We start from the raw sequence: 23,162 nt of genomic DNA on the forward strand, positions 1-23,162 counted from the left end.
TCTTGCTTTCTAATGCCATCTCTGACTGGTTTGGAAGATGTGATTCAACAGAATAAGCTTTTTCTCACTTACTCAAAGAAATTAAGTCAGGAAGACTGGTTAAAAGAAAGGAAAAATTAATTTAAAAATAATAAAGAAGAGATACTGTACAATTCATCTACAAGTTGTAATATTTGTAGACACCTAAAAAAATTTCTGAAGTAGGGTTTCCACTTATTTTTTAATTATCTCTAACAAAACCTATTTTTAATCAATAGTGATTTTTTCATATCAAAGAAAATAATTTAATAGCTTAGATCTAGATTTTTTTTGCATTATTTTCAGCTGAAATGAAAAATTCAAGATAGATTTACAACCTTTTGAAAATACAGCACAGCAAAAACAAAAATCTGAAACTACCTATTTAAAATACTGCTAAATTTCAGGATTTATGCAGTCATTTCAACACTATTTCAAATGAATAATTACATTTACATTAACTTTGATAGTGTAAAATCAAGTCTCTGAAAACAGTAAAATAATTTTTGCAGCTATTATCACCAATCACAAAACATACTGCACACGTGCACAGTACACAATGTGTCATGCAGAGAAATCAAGAATTTACCTATAATAATGATGATAATTCTCTGCTGATTTTTTCCCATGTATCTTTGGATAAAATCCAAGGACACATAAAATAATTTAGAAAATTAAAATATGATGTGCCTATCATTTCCATAGTTTCTGTGAAAGCATAGATATGAATCTGCAAATATTTCTATGCTCCTCTTATCAGGATCAGTGGCAGGCATGATGTCTCCCATATGCATTTTCACTAGTTGTTCAAACACACACTGACACTCCCTTATTAGTCTGTTTTCCAGTTCTGACTCTTTATTTTCACTTATAAAGTTGAAGTTATCATACTTCACCAAGCCGTGGGTGCTTCTAATTGGAGGTCCAAGACTTTATTCTCTCTAGCTGGTGAAAACCCTTGCCATTGACCAAATTGAGAGCAAAACACTGCAAGCTCCTTTGAGCTTCTTTACTTTTCAGTGATGCAAATAACAGTATCTCCAAGACAGCACACAATCAGATTTTTTTAATAGCACAAGAAACTTTTTAAGAGAAGACATAATAAATTACGCAGAAGAATATTCTGCCCAACTCTCCTCTAAATATTTTCCAGTAGTTGGGCACTGACCGGCAAGCATGAAATTTTTGTATCTTATCTTATCTACCTGTTCACATTCTCCTTAGCATTATAAAGCATCAATTAAAAAACTGTTAAGTTCTACCATTTTTGCAATTTTTTCAATAGTGCCTTCTGCAGATACATGTTATTATTTAATACACACACACAAAAAATTCCTATAGCATACCTGGAGAAAAATCTGCATTATCTTGCCTGCATAATAGCTGAAAGTATAGTCAAATACTGGTTTGTGACCTAAATTGTATCAACTGTAGCTGGTCAGTAATGTAGTTCAAAAGACTCTGGAAAGCCCTGGTCCATTGCTATTATGTTGGTTTACCTGAATAAGACATGGCCAAACCCTCTAAAACATAATATAGAGCATACATTTTCAAGAAAGGATAATTTTGCTTCTCCCATGCCTAAAAGGCATGGATCCCTGGGTACGCTCTTGCTCCATAGCCCCACACTTTAGTTGCAGCCACATAGTGGGTCACAGCTCAGTCTGACCAGCTACATCTGCCATACCAAGAAAGAAGCAGCAGTGCTGTAGAACTACATACAGCCAATACACACCCCTGCATGAGATTGCAGCATTCATGGTGTAGGAACTGTGTGTAGATGCTGCGACAGAGACAATTGTGTATTTTCTATGTTTGTTTTTTTTAGTCTGCAAAGTCCTTTAACAGACTAATATAGATTAGATTAGATTAGATTAGATTAGATTAGATTAGATTAGATTGTTTGGAGATTGTTTCCCATTAAACTGTTTAAGTAGGAGCCCTGACATCTAAAAAGCAGCTAAGCAGTCACTGTTTTAAAATTACTTCTCACTCTTGGTTTACCAAGGGTCTCATATAATCACTGAGTTTAACTGGCTTCCTCTGGTGTGTGCTGTGGTCCTCTCATGATACTGAGGGCAGTGTATGTCAGTCCCAGTCTGCACATCACCTCATCCAGTCTAACAGTGATTTTTTTCTTATAAAATGGACAGCACAAAACCCTTAGCAAACTTCCCCATTGCAACGGTTTAGAAAATTGCTTAACAATAATGACCGGTTTTGGTTTAATTTTTAATCAAGTTGGCAGTTTTTATTAGCTCTCTTCAATGCTACAGTTACTTTCTCTTCTGTTTATTGGGCAAATTTATTTATACTACCACTTTAATCTCAAATTTATCCAGAAGTTTTGCTGATAAGTCTAATATTTACTTACTCCACTCTTTACTAAGAAAAGGTTTTTGATGCCATTTCCTGTTTAAGAAGCTTTACTTGTTTATAATTCTCCTATCTTTTATTATGGCTCCCTTTACTTCTCAACAGTCATGCCCACCTACTAGTTCCCCAATAAACTTCCTGCACATGCTATACTTGATTTCTTTATACTCTCAGGTCTTCCATTTTCTGCTCTATCCTTGTAATTTTTATTATTTTCACAGATGCACCAGTTTTGCATCCTTCTGTGCACAGACCTCAGTTGTACTGGGTCTCTTTGTTAACATGTCTTTCATGACTTGACTTCCTGAGTTTCCTACTTCAGCAAACACAGCATTTCTTGCCTGCATGGCCATAGGCACACCTTTCAACTAATTACAGCTGCTTATGTAGCCTGCACAGAGTATCTGGGAATTCTCATCAAGAACCATAAATACTAGAAGGGCTATTTGGCTGTTTATCCAGACCTTAATTATCCCACCATCATATTTAATGATCCTCATCTCAGAGGATTATTGCTCCAGCAATAATATGTGAAGGTACACCACCAGCCCTCATCACAGTTAGAGACTTCATTCTGATTTCTAGCCTGAACTCATTCACAGATATTTTATGTCCATTTTCTTTTGTGGAAGTGACACCAATTTCCTTAAATGGCTGGTTTGCCCTAATAATAATTCCTTAATTTTCTATTATATAAGCAGACAGAAAAACATACTTTTTGCTGCTTGTCTCTGGTTTTTGAAAGTAAACTACTTCTTTTCAGTCTTCAACTCTGTCTATTTCAACCTGAGATCACCTTTGTGGATTCAGAGCCATCAGAAATACAGATTGCATTCTGCATGAGTCATAGTAGAAGCAGGTCCAACAGCATTAATAATTTCCTATCACAATCTATAGTTCAGCTACATCCTGGATTCTTTATCACACTGGTGGCTCACAGTCACCCTGTATTCACTTTGTACAGGTGTACCTCTCTTCGCCTTCCCATTCTCATGCCAATTCCTGTCATGGCATCTGAGTGAAACTGCCCTTAGTATTACTGTATTACAACCCTTCCCCTTGTACTCAGGATTATATATTTTTCCTTGTACAATAGCCAGATCTACATGAATACTGATAATGCCTGCAGAAATGTGTCATCAGAAACCTTCAGCAGGAAGGCCCACATCTGTTTAGTGGTAAATCAAAAAAAGAGCAAAACCAAAGCCCTGCATAACACCTGTCCAAAACCTAAACTCTAGTGACTTCCTGTGGCTGAAAAATAATCCTCTTATAGTTCCATACTTTTATCTCATCTTTTCTTTATCCACACAGAAACTATTTTACTCTGTCTTATCTGCAGATGAATTTAGGCTTAAATTAAAGGAAAAATTTCCATTGTGTTCTAAGAGTGGTTCAGTTGAAGAAAGGATTCAAAGCATTAGGGAACTGCATTTCTAGTTTGTCCAGGAAATGTTTGGGCAGACTAGTCAGAACTGAAGCTGATCATTATTATTCTATATTTGCCTTTCTAATCTTTATCAACAAAGTGTGCTCAGATATTTTTCCTGCTCAGGGGACTGATAGCATATTTTATAGTCCTTTGGATTTTGTTCTGTGGACCTTGCAACAACAAAACAAGTGTTGTGAATTGATGTTGCCATTTGGAATTGTATATATACAACAGGCAAAAATCTCTTAAGAAAACACATTTTAAGGATTTCTTCTATCAATAATCCTTAGACAGACATGAAATTATTTTATTAATCAGAACCTTATGCTTTTACCCGATCTAGAAAAAAATGATTTATTGAAAAAAACTTGGAGTTATTTTATATCTGAAGAAACTCAGAGATGTAATATACATGTATTGTACAACAAGACGTAAAAGCCACTTTTAGTATTGGATCTTGGTACTGCCTTAAAATATATTACGTGAGCATGCTTATTAATATGATTTATACTTAATCTTGGACATATTTTTCCTAAGCAAGGCACAAAAGTCCTTCATATGGAGGTACTGGTTTGAGTTTGGTTTAATCCAGCTCAAGAAAGCTCTCTTTATTTGTCACACATGTAATGGTCACCATTTACAAAGTGTACAGCATTGTAATGAGCTCATTAAGGAGGAAATTTTAGGTAGCTGTTTTCTGTAGGTGAACAATTAACAAAATATGTTAGCAATTAAAAATGCAACCAACATACAGGTCAAGGTTTCAGCTGATAGGTCATAACATATAAGATAGCCTCAAGCCAGACTCAAAGAAGTGTATGAGTAAGCAACTATTACCTCTATAAGCACTTAGAACATAATGAAGTTTAAACAGTCAGGCACAGTTTATCATAATTATGCTAAATAGTTCTTTTTTGAAGGGGCAGTCCCACTGCACTGCAAGTGTGGTAGCATTTGGCCCTTATGGAACTGAACAGTACTGAAAGAAAAATGGGAACAGTCAAAAATAATATTTCAAAATGAGAGCAAAGTACACATTAGAAACACCTTGAAATATAGTAAAGGATATAAAACAGGACAGTAAAAGAATCATAAAACTGCTTCACTTGCTATGTAAAGCTATTATAATTAAGTTGCAGTATATTGCAACTGCTCCAGCTTTAAAATTGTCTTCAAAGATTCACTGAAAGTTATTTACAGCAGTGTAAGCATTTTTTTAGTTTTAAAATACCAAACTATTTTCTAGTAATATGGGTTAAATAAAGAAATGCCAAGAACTGAGTTTCTCGCTATGAATTTTAATTTTTTTTCCTTTCAACCTTCATTTTTATATGATAAATTAATTGAAACTAAAACATCCTCATGGGAAAGTTTTGGCATCTGTTCATACAGATAAAAAACTTCATGGAAATGGGTTACTAGTAATATAGGAAGCAGTTGTTCTGTTGTATGATAAATTATGTAAGGAATTACCAAAGCCTGAATAAAAACCAGAATCAGTTCTCCCTGGTTGAGGTCTACAGTAAATGAAGAAAAAGAAGATGAGGAAGAAATAATTTAATGAATACTAATAGTAGGCTGAAACTCTGAAAACATCCTTATATAGTAGCGACTTTCTCTTTCTCCCCTGTACTGCTTCCAGCAAGGCTTAGTAAGGATTGTTGCAGCTAGGAAGGGCATGAGGGACATAATTAAACCCTAAGGGCTAGGGCAAATAGTTATGAAGGCTGCTGCAAGTCATGGGGTAGGAAAGTACTTTTTTTCAGGCACTGGCAGACTGGCTTGCTTCCTGCCCCTTGCATTCCACCCTGGTAAGATTTTAATTAATAAAAGTGGAATAGAGTGGAATTACAGTGGAAGTATTCCTGATTACAGCAGTAAATTAAATAAGCATTACGGTATTCAAATTCACTAGTGATGCCCACAGACAAAAAAAAAACAACAAAAACAACCAAGCAAACACACACATGTCAAGTAGCTACTACTGCACCCCCTGAAAAGCTTCAAAGTTTTGCCAGTGATATGTTGGAGAAGAGTCTCCAGCAGCTTGATAAGAGAAGAGTTTCATGGTGGACTACAACTCTTGTACATAATTTCAGAGACTCAAATATATTGTTTATATGTGCCAGAAATTTGATAATCTCAGATTTTCTAGGTGAGATTTTTAACCAGAAAGTTAGAAATACTTTTAAGATAAACACTCCATCTTGACATAAGGTGTCCAGAATGACAACAGATGAAGTCTCTTCCCATGCTCAACACAATTCAGCAGTGTGTGCTCACAGTCTAGAAATCTGCTTGTATCCCAGGTTGCATCCAAAGCAGCATGGGCAGCAGGGCAAGGGAGGACATTCTGCTCCTCCACTCTGCTCTGGTGAGACCTCACCCGGAGTTCTGCATCCAGCTGTAAGGTGCCCAGAAGAAAGGCATGGACCTGTTGTAACAGGTTCAGAGGAGGCAACTAAGTTGATCACAGGACTGGAGCACTTCTGCTATGAAGACAGAATGAGAGAGTTGGAGTTGTTCAGCCTGGATAAGAGAAGGCTCCAGGAAGACCTTATAGCAACCTTACAGTAGCTAAAGCGGGACTGCAAGAAGGCTGGAGAGGAACTTTTCCTATGGACACATAGTGAAAGGACAAGGGGAAAATGGCCTTAAGCTGAAGGAGGGTAGATACTAGGAAGAAATTCTTTGCTGTAAGGGTGGTGAGGCACTGGAACAGGTTTCCAGAGAGGTTGTAGACTCCTGATCCCTAAAGATGTTCAAGACCAGGCTGGATGCAGCTGTGGGTAACCTGGTCTACGGGAAGATATGTTTGCCCACGCAGAAGAGTTGGGACAGAATTATCTTTAAGGTCCCTTCCCACCCAAACCATTCTATGATTCCACAATTCTGTAATTTTTTAGGGCTTTGGAAACATATCAGTGAATGGTTTATGATCCCAGAGGTTTGTCAGAAAATGGAGAAGCAAGTAAAAACTTCTGTCTTTAAGAATGTTTTAGACATAACATGTCACCTCTTTCTCCATATACTATTATGGACAATATATTATAGCATTTATTTCATGACAAACTAGCTCTTTTAACATTAGTAGTGCTAGTCAGAAAGAATATGGTAAAGAACTGAGCAAGCTGATTCGTGGGAAAGAAAGAGGCAACAATTCTCATGTTACAATAGTTACACAGTACTCTGTCTATTAAGAAAACACCATTTTCACCAATCAGCCTGTAAGTTTCTAGCAACAGACAACAAAAAATGTGACATGCTTTGTTACTGAATGCACTCATTCCTGCCCATAAGAAAGCAAATTTGCTCAGAAATACAGATATGTGATTTATGTTCCCTTGGACTTAAGGGCAAGATGCATTTTAGTTTATGCCACTCTAATTTTATCCTGCAAATGGCTCTGAGATACTGCTATCATTCAATGTGCTTTAGCTCTTGACTTTTGATTTTTGTCCCTACAGCTTCTCCAGTTAAGTAGCATATCAACTCTCATACCTTCATTATCTCATTTGAGAGGTGATGTACACAATGGTAGCAGCAGGAAGAACTGTAATTTAATTACAGTCCTTATACTGCAAAATGTAGTACATGGAAAATAGCTTTGATGTTTTGAAAGGCACTAGGAAGGTGGCAAGATGGCTGGTTTTTTCAGCCATGCATTTGTGTTTTTTAATGCATGCACAGGCAAAATGAGAAAAGATAGTGTGCAAAGAGAAGTTCAAAAGGAGATTAGTTTAATATTACTTTCCACAGTGGAGAAATAAAAAGGAAGGGAACAAAACAACTGTATTTGAAGGCCAGCTCACAACTCAAATATTTTGGGTACTTAAGATGACTGTTTATTACAAGAAAAAAGGAAGGTAGAAACCAGACACAAATCCCTTCCTAAGTAAAAAAATCCCAGAATGCCACATACATAGACTAAGCATGATTCTGTTGTGTGATATATAGTACAAAGTCATATCAACACAGGGTTCTTTTCATTGTAAAATAATGTGCTTCATATAGTTAGAACCCTTCCAACATGGCAAAGATTTTGCATATATTCCTAAAAATATCTGTGCAGAAATTAAATTTTGGGAGCGGTAAGAATTCAGTATGAAACAAATATTACTAAACTATTCACAGTAGTGCCTCTTTTTTACTTTTATTACCACATATATAAGAATTAAACTTCAGTTGAATCCTAAAGTTGTTACAATTTGAAGAGACCTTTGAAGGTCGTCTACTCCAATCCCCCTGCAACAAGCAGGGACACCTTCAACTAGACCAGGTTGCTCAAAGACCCATCCTACCTGGCTTTGAATATTTCCAGAGACTGAGCATCTGTCATCTCTCTGGGTAATCTGCTCCAGTGTTTCACCACCCTCGTCATAAAAAATTTCTTCTTTCTATGTAACCTGAATCTTTTAGTTAACAACCATTTGTCCTAGTTCTATCCCAGCAGGCCCCGCTAAAAAGTCTGCCCTAGTCTTTGTTTTAGGTGCCCTTTAAGTATACTGAAAGACAACAAGTTCTCATCTTGTCTTAATAGGAGAGGTGCTCCCACCTTCTGGTCATCTGGGTGGCTTCCTCAGGACCTGCTCCAACAGGCCCCTTTCCTTCCTGTGCTGAGGACCCCAGAGCTGGACACAGCTGCTCTCACCAGGGCATAGCAGAGGGAGAATCATCCCACTTTGACCTGCTGGCCATGTTGCTATTAATGCAGCCCAGGAAGCAACAATAAAATAAATCAAGGAGCAATACCAATGCCAGAGCAGTAAAAGAAAAAAGGTGACCGATTCACACGTTATTGTCCACCCCTCAGAAAACCCCTGGCAATACCCTGACCCCCCACTGCCTCACAACCCAACCCAGAGTGGGAACCCTCCCATCCTCCCCAGAAAATTACTTAAAGGGTACAGAATCACCTCCTAGCCATGCCCCTCCTGGCTACTGCAAAAATTAATCCTGCCCTGGCTGGATCTAGGATTCTGTGTTTTAGGCACTACAGCAGAAACCCTACCATTGGCAGTGGTACTTCTTCATCTCCCTATAATCAGAAAACATTTATCACATGAGGGCATATCAACAGGATTCTACTGGCTTTCAACACATTGGGGTCCTCCAAAATGCAACAGACAACACAAGCTAGACCAGGCAGCAAGAGGAAAATGTAAGACCATTCTCCTTTACATTTGCATACGTCTTTCCTGACACAAGCCCTTCAGTACCCACATAAAAGCTGAATTTCCACTTGCAATGGCAGATTTATCTTGGATTGCTTTTAATCTTTACTCATAAATCACAATAAACAGAAGGAAACTTCATACTTCCTCCTGCTGTTTTTACATCCTCATACTTTCAAACACCAAACAGCATTATTCAAGTGAACATGCCTTAAAAATTATGGTCTTTGGTAAGGTCAGCTGTGCTGTATTCCTTAAGAAAGGCTAAAGAATTAAGATTCCCGAAAGTAATAATTTTTGTTCAAAAAAAAATTTAGCTTATGTCTTAATTATCATTTTCTTTAGTACAAATATTGAAGATGTGAAAACAAGATATTATTCTGTTTACTGAAAGGCTAGGGAACCTAAGGTTCAAATAAGATTAATGTATTGTGTACTAAAGAATTGCTGCTCTCCTTAAGTCCATGGTAAATGTGACAGTCCTTTTTTTTAAGCTCATGTAAATTGTAATAATCTCACCCTCAGATCAGAGAATGTCTGAAAATTGATTGAATTAACTTGAGCAGAGGAGGGGGAAGGTGAATTACAAAATTTTACTTTTCACTGACTTTGGTGCTGTATCTATCATACTGGAAAAAAAAAAAAAGAATTTTCTGAACTTGTTATGCTAACAAAAATTTTCGAGGAGTGTTGACTTTTTTCCTAAATTTTGTCATGGAGAAATTAACAAAACCCGCCTTCCTTTTCCAGGCACTTCTACTGCTTACGTAATGTAAGTTTTCACTGGTAAAAATTCAGTCTCTGTTACAGATGCTACACAACCATTTAGATATCTAGCCTGAGCGAGCTACTAACCTATCTTTTATTCTTGCCTTGAATCATAAGACTTTGCTCCATGCGGCAATTGGCAGATCCAGCTTCAAATAACCCAGAAGATTTATAGAATTTCTGGAAGCAGGTAGAAGGGTGGCTGCCTCAATTGAAAGAATACTTAGCATGACAGTGAGCTGAAAAAATTGATGCTCAGTGAGTTGATGCCTATTCATCTTCTCTAAGAAATGCTGCCTGTACAGCAAATACACTGTACTCCACAGGATAACATGGAGATCTGGCCTCAGGACTCATGATGAGTCCTCCTGAGGTCAGATTGCCCAAGAGCAAAAGCAATCCTCTCAAAGCTCTACAGAGCAAAGTCCCAAAAATCTTACATTGCTAACTCATGATAAGACATGATTAACAGACATCTTGATAAAATCTGTCAGGCAGTAGTTTATGACAAAGTCCTTTCAATGAATACAAAATATTTTAACAAAAAACCTTTAATGACAGTCAAATGCTTATCTTTGTGATAATAAAGTAACAGAAATTGAGAAATTAATTAATACATTTATGTGTTTGTTACATTTTTAATGTAAATATGGAGATTCTTTCTGCTCTTTTTCTTGTTCTTTCACAATAAAATTCTAATGTTTCCAATGCTTATGTAATAACACCCTCATCTGTAGCTTCCATTCTGCCCTTCTTCTCATACCTCTTATCATACTTTTTTCATTCTTGATCAGGACACTGCTCAGTTCAAAAGTGTCCATTTTTTTAGATGTAGACTATCTTTCTCAGCTCATTATACCAGAAAGATTGTGCACACAAGTTCAAATAGTTTTTTGCCTATAAAGTTATTTGTGATTTCTTTTCTGCATGGCTTCTATGGTACCAAGAGAAACAATGGAGAAACATGAGAATAAACGCAGCATTTAAGCAGTAGTTGTACTTAGAAAAGAAATTACACTATCCTCCACTAATGATCATCCACAGCAGCTGATCTGACCAAGTAAATGAGTTCAAAATATCTTTATCTACAATTCAGTAATGTTTCTAGACAAAATACCAGTCGAATAGTTGAAATGTCATCCTACCCAGAGTCAGAGTTTACACAGTTTTTTGTGAAGTAAATGAAGTTAGCTAAATGAGTATAATTTTGGGAAGGAATAGAAGACCATTATGGCCATCATTTAGTGTTCTTTTTTTTATAAGGACAAAGGCAGTCTTCATGAGGAAAGCCCGTTAAAAATGGACAAACTGAGATGAGGTTGCAAAGTGCCAGGGCTGCAAGTGAAAGACACAGAAGTAATAGCTGCATAGTACAGAGCAGAACCACACAGGTCTGCTTTGTACAGGCGTACAGTTTATGTGCGGGAGACAGATTTGTAGGAAACAGGGTACGCTACAAACACCACCTCCGAGTTTACACATGTCCCTGCTGACTCATTTAGCTTCTGCTTGAGCTTGGTACTACCAGTTAACAGATCTCAACTGCATGTTCCCATCAAGTAATACTATTCATTAGAATATCAGTTCATCCTGGAGAAAGCTTTGGCTAAAATAAGAGATGAAACTCACACTGTATCACTAAGAGAAGGCAGAAGGGTGAGCGACATATGAGTGAAAGCCATTCATAACAGAAAATTGAAGCCACTCTGATGAGAGTACCTAGCTTAGAGGAGAGATAAACTATGCTGGTACTTTGTCATTTCTATAATTCATGATGGCATGACCATGTGGCCTCTATATGACCACCTTGTATTCTTCTATTCTCTGTAGTGTGCAATTTTGTACCAGCTAACCAAAGTGTACCAACTGTATACAAAAATGTTGCTTTCTTTGACCAGGTAAGATGTAGATAAAGGTCCACCTATGTATGACCACTGCTAATCCAAGGTTCTGCAGATCTAACCGCAGGAGCATCTAATTCGGTAAACAGACTTATGAGGGACAAGAAATTTCTCAGGAGAAGTCAGCAGGGTTCACTACATGAAAGTGCTTGACTAACATGATAACAATAAAGTGATGCACGTGGAAGATGAGGGGAGAGCAGTGTCTGACGAGTTTCTAATGAGCCGTCAATAAGGCCTTTGACCGTGCCTCTCAGAACAGCCTCAGGCTGTTGCTGTAGGGGCTGGATGGGCTGCTGTGGGTGGATTGAAAACTGGGTGAATGGACAGACCTTGCGGGTGGTGATCAGTGGTGCAAAGTATAGTCGGAGGCTGGCAACTAGAGGTGAACCCCGCGGGCTCTGTACTGACTCCAGTCCTGTTTAACATCTTCATTAATGGTCTGAATGATGGGGCAGAGAGTAGCATCAGCAATTTGGCTGATGACACAAATTTGGAGGAGTGGCTGATAGGCCAGACGGTCGGGGCTGCTATGCATAGGGATCTTGACAGGCTGGAGAAATGAGCTGACAGGAACCTCGTAAAGTTGGGCAAAGAGAAGCACAGAGTCCTGCAACTGATGAGGAACATCCCCGGACACCAGTATATGTAGGGGGCCACCCAGCTGCAGAGCAACTTGGCAGAGGTGTGAGGGTGTCCAAACACTGGCAAAGGCTGCCCAGAAGGGTTGTGGAGTCTCCATCTTTGAAAATAATCAAAAGTTGTCTGGACATGATCGTGGCAATGAGCTGTAGGTCACCCTAGGTGAGCTGGAGCATAGGACCAGATACTGCACCTTCCAACTTCAACAAGCCTGTAACACTATTATTTTATGATTCTGTGAACTCTATAGGAGACCCAGTATCCAACGGTTTTCCCCAGTTCACTACTGTCCCAAATTCATTCCCAGAACTAAATAGGATGGAATAGCTTAGAGTTAGAATTATTTCAACAGAAAATCTGGATATTTAATTCAAACCAGGTCTTAGAGCACTTCAAACTCTAGACTGTGCATAGACAAAAGAGCAAGCATTCAGAGACTGCTTCAGTCATTCTGGAATGAGTATTTTAACCACTTAAACCACTAAGTAGCATTTATTAACTGAATTTCCTAAGCATATATCTAAGCTGCCAAGGTCTGAAAATTTACATCTAGATATTCACCAGTTTGGTATTTCACTGGAGTAGCATTGTAGCATCTCCAAACTATACCTATATTTAGTTTTATGTATGATCACATAACAACTGTACCTCCAGTACAACTGTTAATGTATCAATATTAACATAATATTAACATAAAGCTATCTTATACTAACTGGTATATTATATAAATATATTCCTAGTCACTATATATATATATATATATATATATATATATATATATATATAAAACTGGTATATATATAAATATTCCTAGTCACTGGAATATTATTATATCACCAAATCAATGATAAAATATTAATTTTAATAAAGCAGCTAGCAAGTCTCTCCATCAGTTTACAATCTATTTGCACCTGGGAGATTTTCATTGTGAAATCTGTCTCAAGACCTTTACTGGTTTCTTAATATTTTCCTCAAAGCTTAACTTTTGAAATTGGCTGAATCCATAAAGATACTAGTTCAAACTATCCCCCCCGCCCCCACCCCATTTTTAAAAAATTGTAATTGAAGCAGAAATAATCATAGCGACATGTTTTTGAAAACCAATCTACAATTTACACTGAGATTTCCTTCCCTGGTGTGTGACTACTGCTATTTTATATTTGACTTTGGCAAAAACTAAGGCATTTTTTCTTTCAATAGATAAAAGCAGAACTTCTCTCCTAGGCACATTTTAATGAATCCTGAATTACTGCTTCTATTTTCATTTAATAGAAGGAGAAAACTCTCCAGATCCAACTGCTTAAAACACCTGTTATTGTAGAGGCCTTTCAGAATACCTTTCAGTTTTCTTCCTCCATGACTGAACATTAAATATTCGTGCCTTAATTAAAAGTGTTTCCACTTGATGTCTTGCATTCCATCTTGATCAGCTCTTCCTTGTCAGCCTGTAGTTTCAGTATTTATGACTTTACAGTGCTTTACATAGCAGCCAACTGGGTATCAAGTCACTCCTTCCACAGGGGTAAATACTCCAAATTGCTTTACAAAAGGAAACAAAGTATTGCAACACAGTCAAACCACCATGCTCTGTTGTTTACCAAGACCGTTTTAAAGGTCTCTCGTTTTTAAACGGTTGCCACTTGACAACAAACTGAATAACAATTAGAGACTCTAGTTCTTCAGGCCATTAGTCTAACGTCACTGCTGCAGAGAAGAGAAAAATCAGAGACATTTTCCTGAAAGAAAAAAGAATACTCAGATAAGAAATATTCTTCTATGACTTTGGACTCAACATTCCATCTTGGAATAGAGCAAGCCATACAAAAGATACAGAAGAATTAAGTAATCCACTAGCCCTTTAATTCAGAGCCATTAAAACTCTGGTAAATAGCGGGGAAAAACTCTTTTAGTTGGATTCCAAACATTTCTTAAAGCAACTTGTAGTAAAACTACTGATTTTTGTCAGGCTTCTGGTTGTACGTGTCAAACAAAGTAATAATTCAGGATTTAAAGTACCAGCTTCCCTGCTAAACATCTCTAACACACAAAGGTCCACAAAAAAACAAAGGGGGACCTCAGAGCCTTTCACTTGAAGTACCTCTGTACGTCTAGAAGGATTTGCTGCTTGGTCTTATTTCTTGTGGGGCTGTGGTCTGCTGCATTACCACATAAGAGATTTACAGTCACTTCGGGGGTTTGTAGATCGCTCTTGGTAATAAGTGGCTTGAGCTCTGAAGACAGTAAATCAATGGTTTCAACAATCCTAAAACTACAGTATTAAAAGGATTCCATTGTTCTGCAGAGAAGGCTGAGCACTTTGCACACAGGTGCCTGAAAGTAATTGATGGCAGAGATCCTTCCTTAGGTATGCATGCCTGAGCTGCATTCAATTCAGGGCCATTCTCAAAATGCCATTGTTTTCTTATGTAATTCACACAAGTTGCCATTGTACATTTGCTATTTGCCAGGGCATGTAATCTGAATCTTGTCAAATTATACTATCCTGATATCTTCTTCCCTGCTCTAAATAATTAAGACTTGAGACTTGCAAGACTTGGAGGGGGAGGGGGAAATATATGTGTGTTACAGAGAGACAGGAAGTATAGGAAAATTATGACTAAGGCACAAGAATAAAATTGAAATAAAATGTGGGAATAGGCAGTCACAGATTATAAATTTAATAAAAATATGGCTCACACAGTTGTTCCTACCATTGGAAATGCAAAGCTATTATTCAGTTTTGGAAATATTCTCTTCAGATGCCTAAAACTTATAAAATGTTAGATACAAAAGGTAATTCTTTAAATGATAGAGATTTTACAATACTTAACATTCCTAGCTCACAGGTATTTTAAACAGCACTTTGGAAAAGGAAATATAGCATCCTACAGAAATGAAGACACTGCAGATATATAACAGTTGCCAGCACAATTTTATAGTGTTTCTATCACAATCCGGGGAGAAAATGCATATGCCTCTGCTCTAAGTGTGCTAACCTGTTTCAGCTTCTACTGACTTCACAATAAAGGTAAAAGAAGCATTTCCCCCGTCTTATCTTTGTCAGGATATGGGTAGGATAGCCAACTCCAGACTTCTTAAGTCACAATGTAAAGACTTTTTCCATATTATCACTTGCTAATGAAAGAAACCTTTAACAAGATCTACAATCATGATGAGGCTGGTAGTTTAAACTTTGCAGGATCTGGTGATATCATCACCTTTGAATCTCTGACTCCATTTTCAGTTAAATACACCCAGTAAAGTTCTGCTAAGCACCCTTCAACATTTTTTCTAACTATGTCATTTACTGAAGAATTGCCAACAGAAGACCTAGTCTCACATTTTTTTTATTTTATTAAAACAATACCCGAAATCACTTTCTCTGTGTAACTGACACTTTTCAGTAGCTAGAGTGCCAGGAGGAAAAACTTTGGAGTCAAATGGGCTTTTGTTATGACAGTTTGCTTTGGAAGGAGGGTTATTGATTTCTTCAAAGAAAATATTGCCCCAGGAGTCTAAATTAGATGGGTGGTTAGACCTGCATTTCACAGTTCCTTCTCTAGCCCATCCCTAACATGCTTAAAATTCTCCACAGCAATTGTTTGTGTTAACAAAATACTCTAAAGAGTTCCTTTCTCAGGGTAGTTTGAGACATTGTGAAGGAGCCCAGGCATGCAGAAACTACACTGTTAGTTGGGACCTATATCTCTGGGTTTAGAGATGCACCGTGCTCTGCAGCTTGTGTCCTCCTGGGGTCTCAAGAGCTGATGGACTCAACAAGTCCATCTGACACAATATCTTCACCAGCCTTCTCCTAAGTGGTTGTTCACTGTTATTGAATAATTTCGTCCTCCCTCCTCCAAAGCATTGTAGCATTCCTGAGGACAGATTTACCAGCTGGATTGAAATTTCACTCCCACTTTTTAATTTCTTATATAAAAGCCTTTAGAATTAGAATTTATACGCAACTACACAGAAACTAAGGAAAAAACCCAAAACCTCAGCATAACCTATACCAACAAAAACAGTTGGCAAGAAGTTTGACTCAGATAATGAAAAGGCTATGTACCCTTCCTCGTTCCTGTTCATAGTCACTCTCCCACCATTTCTTTCAGTTGCATATCTGCATACACTGAGCAAATCCAGAGGGCCAGACAGACAGAAAGGCTGCTTTGTAGGGCTTTTTTTTACTTTGGGACAATTACCTATTCTTCTGTAAAAAATGTTGAAAAAAATGTTATAAAAATATTGGAGTACAGAAAGGGATTTAATCTGCAAAAAGGAATTTTACAATTACCCCAAGATAATCTCCAATGAAGATATAAATACATTCTCTTTCTGTTTCCTAGGATTCTGAACTAGTATAGAAACATGTACTAGATATCCCCCAAGTAGAAAGCATACATTTTCTTTTTTTTTTGTATTGACATGGCCTGAGAAATACTGTCACAAAATTGTATACAATGTTCAGTGTTAAAAAAAATCTTCTCTGAGCCATTTTTAGCTTCTGAGCTCATTATTCCTTCCCTTCTTCTATTTGTTTCCAAAGTTTTCTGATCTTCCACCTGTTTCTACCTCTTTCTGTAGAGACTTTCCTGCTGAAATATTGTTTGTGTCTTCTATGCATCTATTTATTCAAAGTTTATTTCCAAGATGTTATCCATGACAGACATATAAAGAAGAAGAAGAGCACATGGCCAAGTGAGCTTAGAAAGAATGAGAGAGTCTGGTCAGCATACAAGTGTCTTTCATCTTAAACCAGACCTATATTGTGTAAGCATGTTGCTTAAAAATGGTACATCCTTTACCTACAGCGGGAAATGTCTGTACTGACTGTAGCTATAAAGGCATACATGTGTGCATTAGGAGGTTATTCTTTTTCAGTGGTATTGCTTATTTCAGCTGGAGCACTGAGATACCAGTGCATGCCTGAGCTGCAGGATGTGATACTGAGATACCAGGATGTGGACTCCTGAAGTCCTCTAGGAGGGCCCTCAGCTGTACCTCATGTACCTTCTTCATGTAGATAAGGTGACTTTCTGGCTTAGATTTACAAATGTAAGTAGTTTATTGGCCCTATCCCACAAGGATACTCCTCTGTAGTGATAAGACAGCCTACCAAAAGAGGAAATAAAGATCATTAGCCAAAGCAGAACATTGTGAACCTTAAGAATGTTTCACTTGAAGGGAAGAATGAAGAGTTGGAATACTTCAGATTAAGAGGGTCAAATCAAATAAGTTAGAATATGTTAAACAGTAGACCAAGATGCATCAGAAGCTTTGTGGAAGGCACAATTTTTTAAATTTCTATAATGCATGAAAGCCAATTGTGTGAAGACTCTTTTCCACAGTTTCATTTATAGCAATATTTAGAGTTAATCAATAACTACACCAAACTAAAACTAAAAGAGCCGTTTCCTTCTCCAAAAGCCCAACACTAGGCACTTCCTCATGTATTTGGGATACTTATGAAATTTAACATACAATAGTTTATGTTGCAGAATACCTTGTACACAACATGAACATCAAGCCCCAGAAAATCTGAAAAAATCTCCTAATACAAAATGCTTCCTAAGTCATATAACATCATGAACTGAAACTTGTTTTTTACAAAACCCCTGAACTTCCACAGAAATGAAACAAAACAAATCTTAAAAAAAAAAACCCAAAACAACAAAAACCCAAATAAATACAAAACCACTAGTGCTATTCTAATTCAAGAGAAAGCAAAGTATTCTCATATACCTTTATCCCCAGGTACCAGCTGCAATTCCTAGAACACTTTCTGCTGACCCAGTTGTTTATCATCCATCAGAAAAATAACTCCCAATCCCATGAACATAGCCATGGAGAAGAGAGCTTGCATGTGTAAAAACAGCTCCTTCCCTGCTGAAAAACCCACAGCAAAACCAGCACCTTCACTCCACTACAACTGACCTGCTTCAGGTGGTAAAGAAACCCAAGGACAGATGTTCTATATTTTCTTTCTCGGTTCTTTTCTGTCTGGTTTTTGAAAATGTAAACTTTCTTTGATCCAGCACAGGACTTTTGCAATTCAAAATCATCTCATAGATTTCTGATCTACTTTCCAGAACCCTTGACTCACCAAGGCAGACAGAAGGCTGAAAAGCTATTTGTTCCCTTTCTCGCTTACATGAACACCTTAATGATTTCATTAAGAAGGTGTTGAACAGTGAGTGTACATTCTTGCTTTTCTGTGTGTTATTTGTGACTGGTCGGGAAAGCATAGACATTCATAGGCTCTCGGGAATACAGCAGTTATCCATTTCTTCTTCAAAAACTATGCCCAGAGAAGTGTAGCATCAAAAATACAAATGTGAAGAGAGAAACAAACAAAGCTTGAGAGCTTTGGGGAAGAAAAGTGATGGAGCTGATGATAGGTATGATCTACTAATGAGTAACATGCTCTGTGCAGCTGTGAAAGTAGTACAAATAATTTAAAAACAGTATGAGCACCACTCAGCTCATGACAGTAAGTGCTTTATCATGAGTTTATATCAAGGACTTCATGGTTAAATGGCTCATATTAATCTCAACTAATCTCAATCCAGGCCATTGCAATTTAAATACAGTACAATCTTAACTGTCCTGTTCTTGGGTTCAGTGGCTTTAGACACAAACTGATATGGTTGTGCACCACTAATATTACACTGTACAACTGGGCCACATGTACCAAACAGCAAAGCCTAAATAGCACAAGGCCTTAATAACTATACTTACTTAGAAGAGTATCTCAAAAAGAAGGTTCACACGAGCAGCCTGTTTATTACTTTGTTCAGCACAGTTTTATAGATACTCAGTGTTGTCAGTTGTTTCCTGTATATGGTTTCTCCAGCTTTCTAATTGCTATAATTCATCAATAAAAGTCAATTAAAACATAATTGTCTCGTATGTAATCTAGGTGATGCAGCACCTGTCTGAAGACAAACTATTTGCATAGTGTAGTCAAACAGGTTCAGATAGAGGTATTTAGTTATATATCTATGGTTAATCAAATAAAAGCTAAGATGCAAATACTGCTGGAAAATTATGTACAATATCACCCCAACTTGTAACACACTACTCTTTAAAATGCTTTTTTTGGGTTTGGAGACAAGATTTTCCATTCAGGTCTTACTATGCTTCTCTTATGTGCTAGACAGGATATACCTAACTATACCTGTTTAGATCTTTCATCCTCTGTGGCATGAAAAATCTATGGAATGTGATTCTGGTATAGCAAATAAGTATTAACAGTACAAGTTCAGAAAAGTCCTCAGTAGGATTTTCAGCTGACCTTCTGACATGAGACTGATTATAGAAAAGATTTATTTTAAATGAAAATGGCATTTACAGTATCAGCCAAACTGGAGATGTGTTTTTAGATATCCAGAGGCAAAAGGCCTGAAAGTAATAGCAGCAATCAAGTAAAACACATTCTAATTAAACAGTGACTTTTCTCGTTCAGCAAACTGTATTATTCATACAAGATTGCTTTTGGAGAAGTCACAAAGTTCAGAACACAAGAGTTGCACCATTCATATAAATTTATTTAAACCACACTGAAGTTAGGCAAAGTCCTGGCTTTTCACTTATTCCAATTTCTTGAAGAAAGTTCTGGGTGCTCTAAAGCTTATATTTTTTTCAGCTACATCAGATGGTCTGATAATACGTGTTACCTTTCTCTATAAAGGATGCTCTTTCACTAACCCAGCAATGCACCTCAAAACAGAGAACGCTAAGCTCATATGTGCAGTTTGCACTGGTTATTTTTGATGTTACCAACTGATACAGCTAACGACCATAACCAGGAGAAAAGCATATCATAAAGTGCAAGAGATGTTGTGTAAGCAGTAAGGCCCGATTTCTGTTTCACTTTTGCAAAAGGTTTTTCCTAAGAGCAAGAGGAATGCAAGGTCTCAAGGAATTGAAAGGGTTTACAAGGAGTCAGATGCAGAAGCCAGAGTCGTGGGCGGTGAAAATGAACTAGGTAACCTCTCGAGGCTGGTGAAAATCATACTGCTAAGCACCGTGTAGGGCAGTATTATGAAATCAGGACAGAGTACAGTAAACCTCCTGAAAACGGGTCAGCGGACTTATGGTAAGATTTCTTCATTTATGTTGGGTGGGAGAAGGACAAGGGGGAAGGGAAAGGGAGAGGACGTATTAATATGTAACTCCATACTCACCGATTTTGGCCAAGCTGGCCACGAGTATCCAGAGTGCAATGATATACGGCTCCTTGACGTGATCCCATTTGAAAGAGACGATGGCAAAGCTTTGGTTGCTATTCTTATGGCTTTCCGAGCTTCTCTGTCCCAGCGCCGCTGGGAGAGCCATCAACCCCAGGAGGAGCGCCACTCCAGATACCTGCCTCATCTTCAAGGCACACTACGAAATCCTGCTTCCCCTTCCCGGAGAGATCCCGCCTCTTCGGAGGTCCTTGGGGGCGAGGTCCTTGTCCTTTCTCAGAGACGAGCCCGACGGCTGAGGACGGCGGGACAGCGGCGCGCGCGGCCGGCGGCGGCAGGGTCTGTCTCCCCTCCTGTCCCGCCCTGCGCCGGCTGCCCCAGGCGTCGCCTTGCGCGGGATGGCAAAGGACAGGTCAGGGGCTCCGTGCACAAGCAGATGCTTCGAGCTGGGGTCCCGTTGCTCGCCCGCATCTGCTTTTATCAGGCTGTTCCCGATCGGGCGGAGGCGGAGCCTCCCGCTGCTCCCGCAGAGGCTGCCGTGCAGGGACGGCGATGCCCTGGCTTACAGAGCGCCCGGGGGTCGTCGGGCAGCTCCGCTCAGCTCCGCTCGGCCGCGGGGCCGGCCACAGGCTCTGGGCTGTGTCCGTGTGGCCGTGGGCAGCTGGGCAGAGAACAGCAGCGGCCCGGAGCTGATTGCGCTTGGAGCCGGGGCTGGGACGCTCCCGCGGGCATGTCCTAGGGGAGCCCGGGGTCCGCGCCCACACCGGAGCCAGGCGCGCGGGACATCCACAGGTCTCCGTTCCGGCACTTTGGATGCTTTTGTATCAGCTTCCCTCTCCCAGCCCCACGCTCCCGACAGATTGTCACAGAGAAAACGCACTCTTTTCTGCTTCTCAGCCTCGAATACCCTTCTGAGGTCGATCTAGCTCACCGAGGGCACAGCAGCACGTTTCTCAGACCAGCTTTTCCTTCTGTCCACCAGAGAGCACCTCTTCCCACGGTGCGCGGGGAAAGGACACCAGCAGGCAACATTAGGCTTTCCACTTAGGTCTGCTTGCAGCTGTTTATTAAGATGTGCTGTATTAAAAACGCTATCTGTGTGTGTTTGATTGTTTGTTTGTTTGTTTGTTTGTTTTAATGCTTACACATTGAGACCTTTTAGGAAGTTCTACTCTTCCCCTAAAGCCTACTGATAACATTTGCCTGCTATCCTGGATGGTCCATGTTATCATGGGTCCATGGTGCTGCAGGCAGACGACCCATGATAATCATCACCTTGCAGTAAAAGGACAGCAAAGCATCCTGTTCCGACAGGCAGAGCTGAGGGCGCCTTTCCACACACTTCAGCAACAGCAGCAGCAACACCTCTCCACTCTTGTGTACTTCAAAACATTCTGTATGCAGTCTGCTCCTTCTGTGACTTTATGTTGAAAAACACTTCCTTTTTGTTTTTCTAACATCAGCTGGTTTTATTAGAGGTAAAAAATGAACAGAACTCCTTTAACTCTTTTAAAATTATTGGAAGACAGAGAAATTATTTTAATTATTTCAATCACTAAGGAGAAAACCTACACACTTTTTCATAGTCATCTGTCCTCCACAGACACTCCATAAATAAATTAGCTAGTTATTTAAACCTATAAATTTCCATGGAATGTTATTGTCATTATTACCTCAAAGCAAGTGCAGACCCCAAATTGGACCAACTGTCTTCAAACAATGAAACATCTTGGGGACTTTCTTTCCTTCTTCGTTATTTAAGTGAAAGGAAATTATATGGGAAGTTTTTAAAGTGGGAGTAAATCAGAAGACAGAATTGGCAAGTCTTTTTTTTTTTTTTTTTTTTATGACAGATAGCAAAATATCTCCTCATTCAGTAAATGTTGTAGACAAAGACTTGAAGGATTCTTCAGTGTCTAACAACAAATTCCATCTACATTTTTTTTATCTTTTTCAGATCATGACTTGGGCACCCAAATGTTTAGAATTTGCTTCTAAGTTCTGTCACTGTTCTACAAGTGTCTGTAGCCAATGCCTAACATTTCTGTGGATTGCCAGTCAAGAGAGAAAACTGTAGCTGGAAGTAGGTAGATCATTTGTGTAACCTGTTGCTGAACCCCATGGAGAGTATTAGTTCCTAGTCATTAACATGAATTCTGTTTGCTACTATTAGGAGAACCACAAACTTCAGTAGAGACAAGCTGTTGGCAATTTGTTCCAAGTATCCTCATACCACAATTAAACATTTCAGCTGCAGTTAATAAAAGGGCACCACAACTGCCAGTATTCCATCTTATATTCATGATTCTTCTCATATTCAGTTCCAAAAAATGCTGACTAGTTAGAAAAAATCTTTCTATTGAAAGTGCTGAAGCTAGCCATGTTGTCCAGATGGTTATTATTAAATGTGTCATAGATCAAGAATACCTACAGCAGAGCTAGAAAAATGAGAAAACCTTCTCCAGTGGATCTCTTTTAGAGATAAGTAAAGGCTTGGAGGAGCAGCAGTTGAGATCATGCCTCTGATTGCCCGTAGGCAATGTTCTACCCATGACAACATTAACCAAAGCTACATGACAATTCTGAGTTTGCTGGTGGAGGAAACCAGTATTAAGGAAAAAAAGTTGTCAGTACCATCTTCTAAAAACAAGGTTTAAAA

The 23,162-nt window shown here is 38.6% G+C and overlaps 1 protein-coding gene across 1 annotated transcript in view; it reads right to left on the reverse strand.

The window, feature by feature from the left end:
* SLC9A3 (solute carrier family 9 member A3) overlaps window positions 1-20,690 on the reverse strand; it is a 50,339-nt gene extending 29,649 nt beyond the window's left edge. Inside the window, exon 1 of the mRNA XM_053949416.1 lies at window positions 20,501-20,690. Coding sequence (XP_053805391.1) covers window positions 20,501-20,690 — 190 coding nt within the window. The remainder of the gene's footprint in view (window positions 1-20,500) is intronic.
* Window positions 20,691-23,162: the final 2,472 nt, after the last annotated feature.

This window comes from Vidua chalybeata, chromosome 1, assembly GCF_026979565.1.
Source record: "Vidua chalybeata isolate OUT-0048 chromosome 1, bVidCha1 merged haplotype, whole genome shotgun sequence".
In the NCBI taxonomy this organism is placed as follows: domain Eukaryota; kingdom Metazoa; phylum Chordata; class Aves; order Passeriformes; family Viduidae; genus Vidua; species Vidua chalybeata.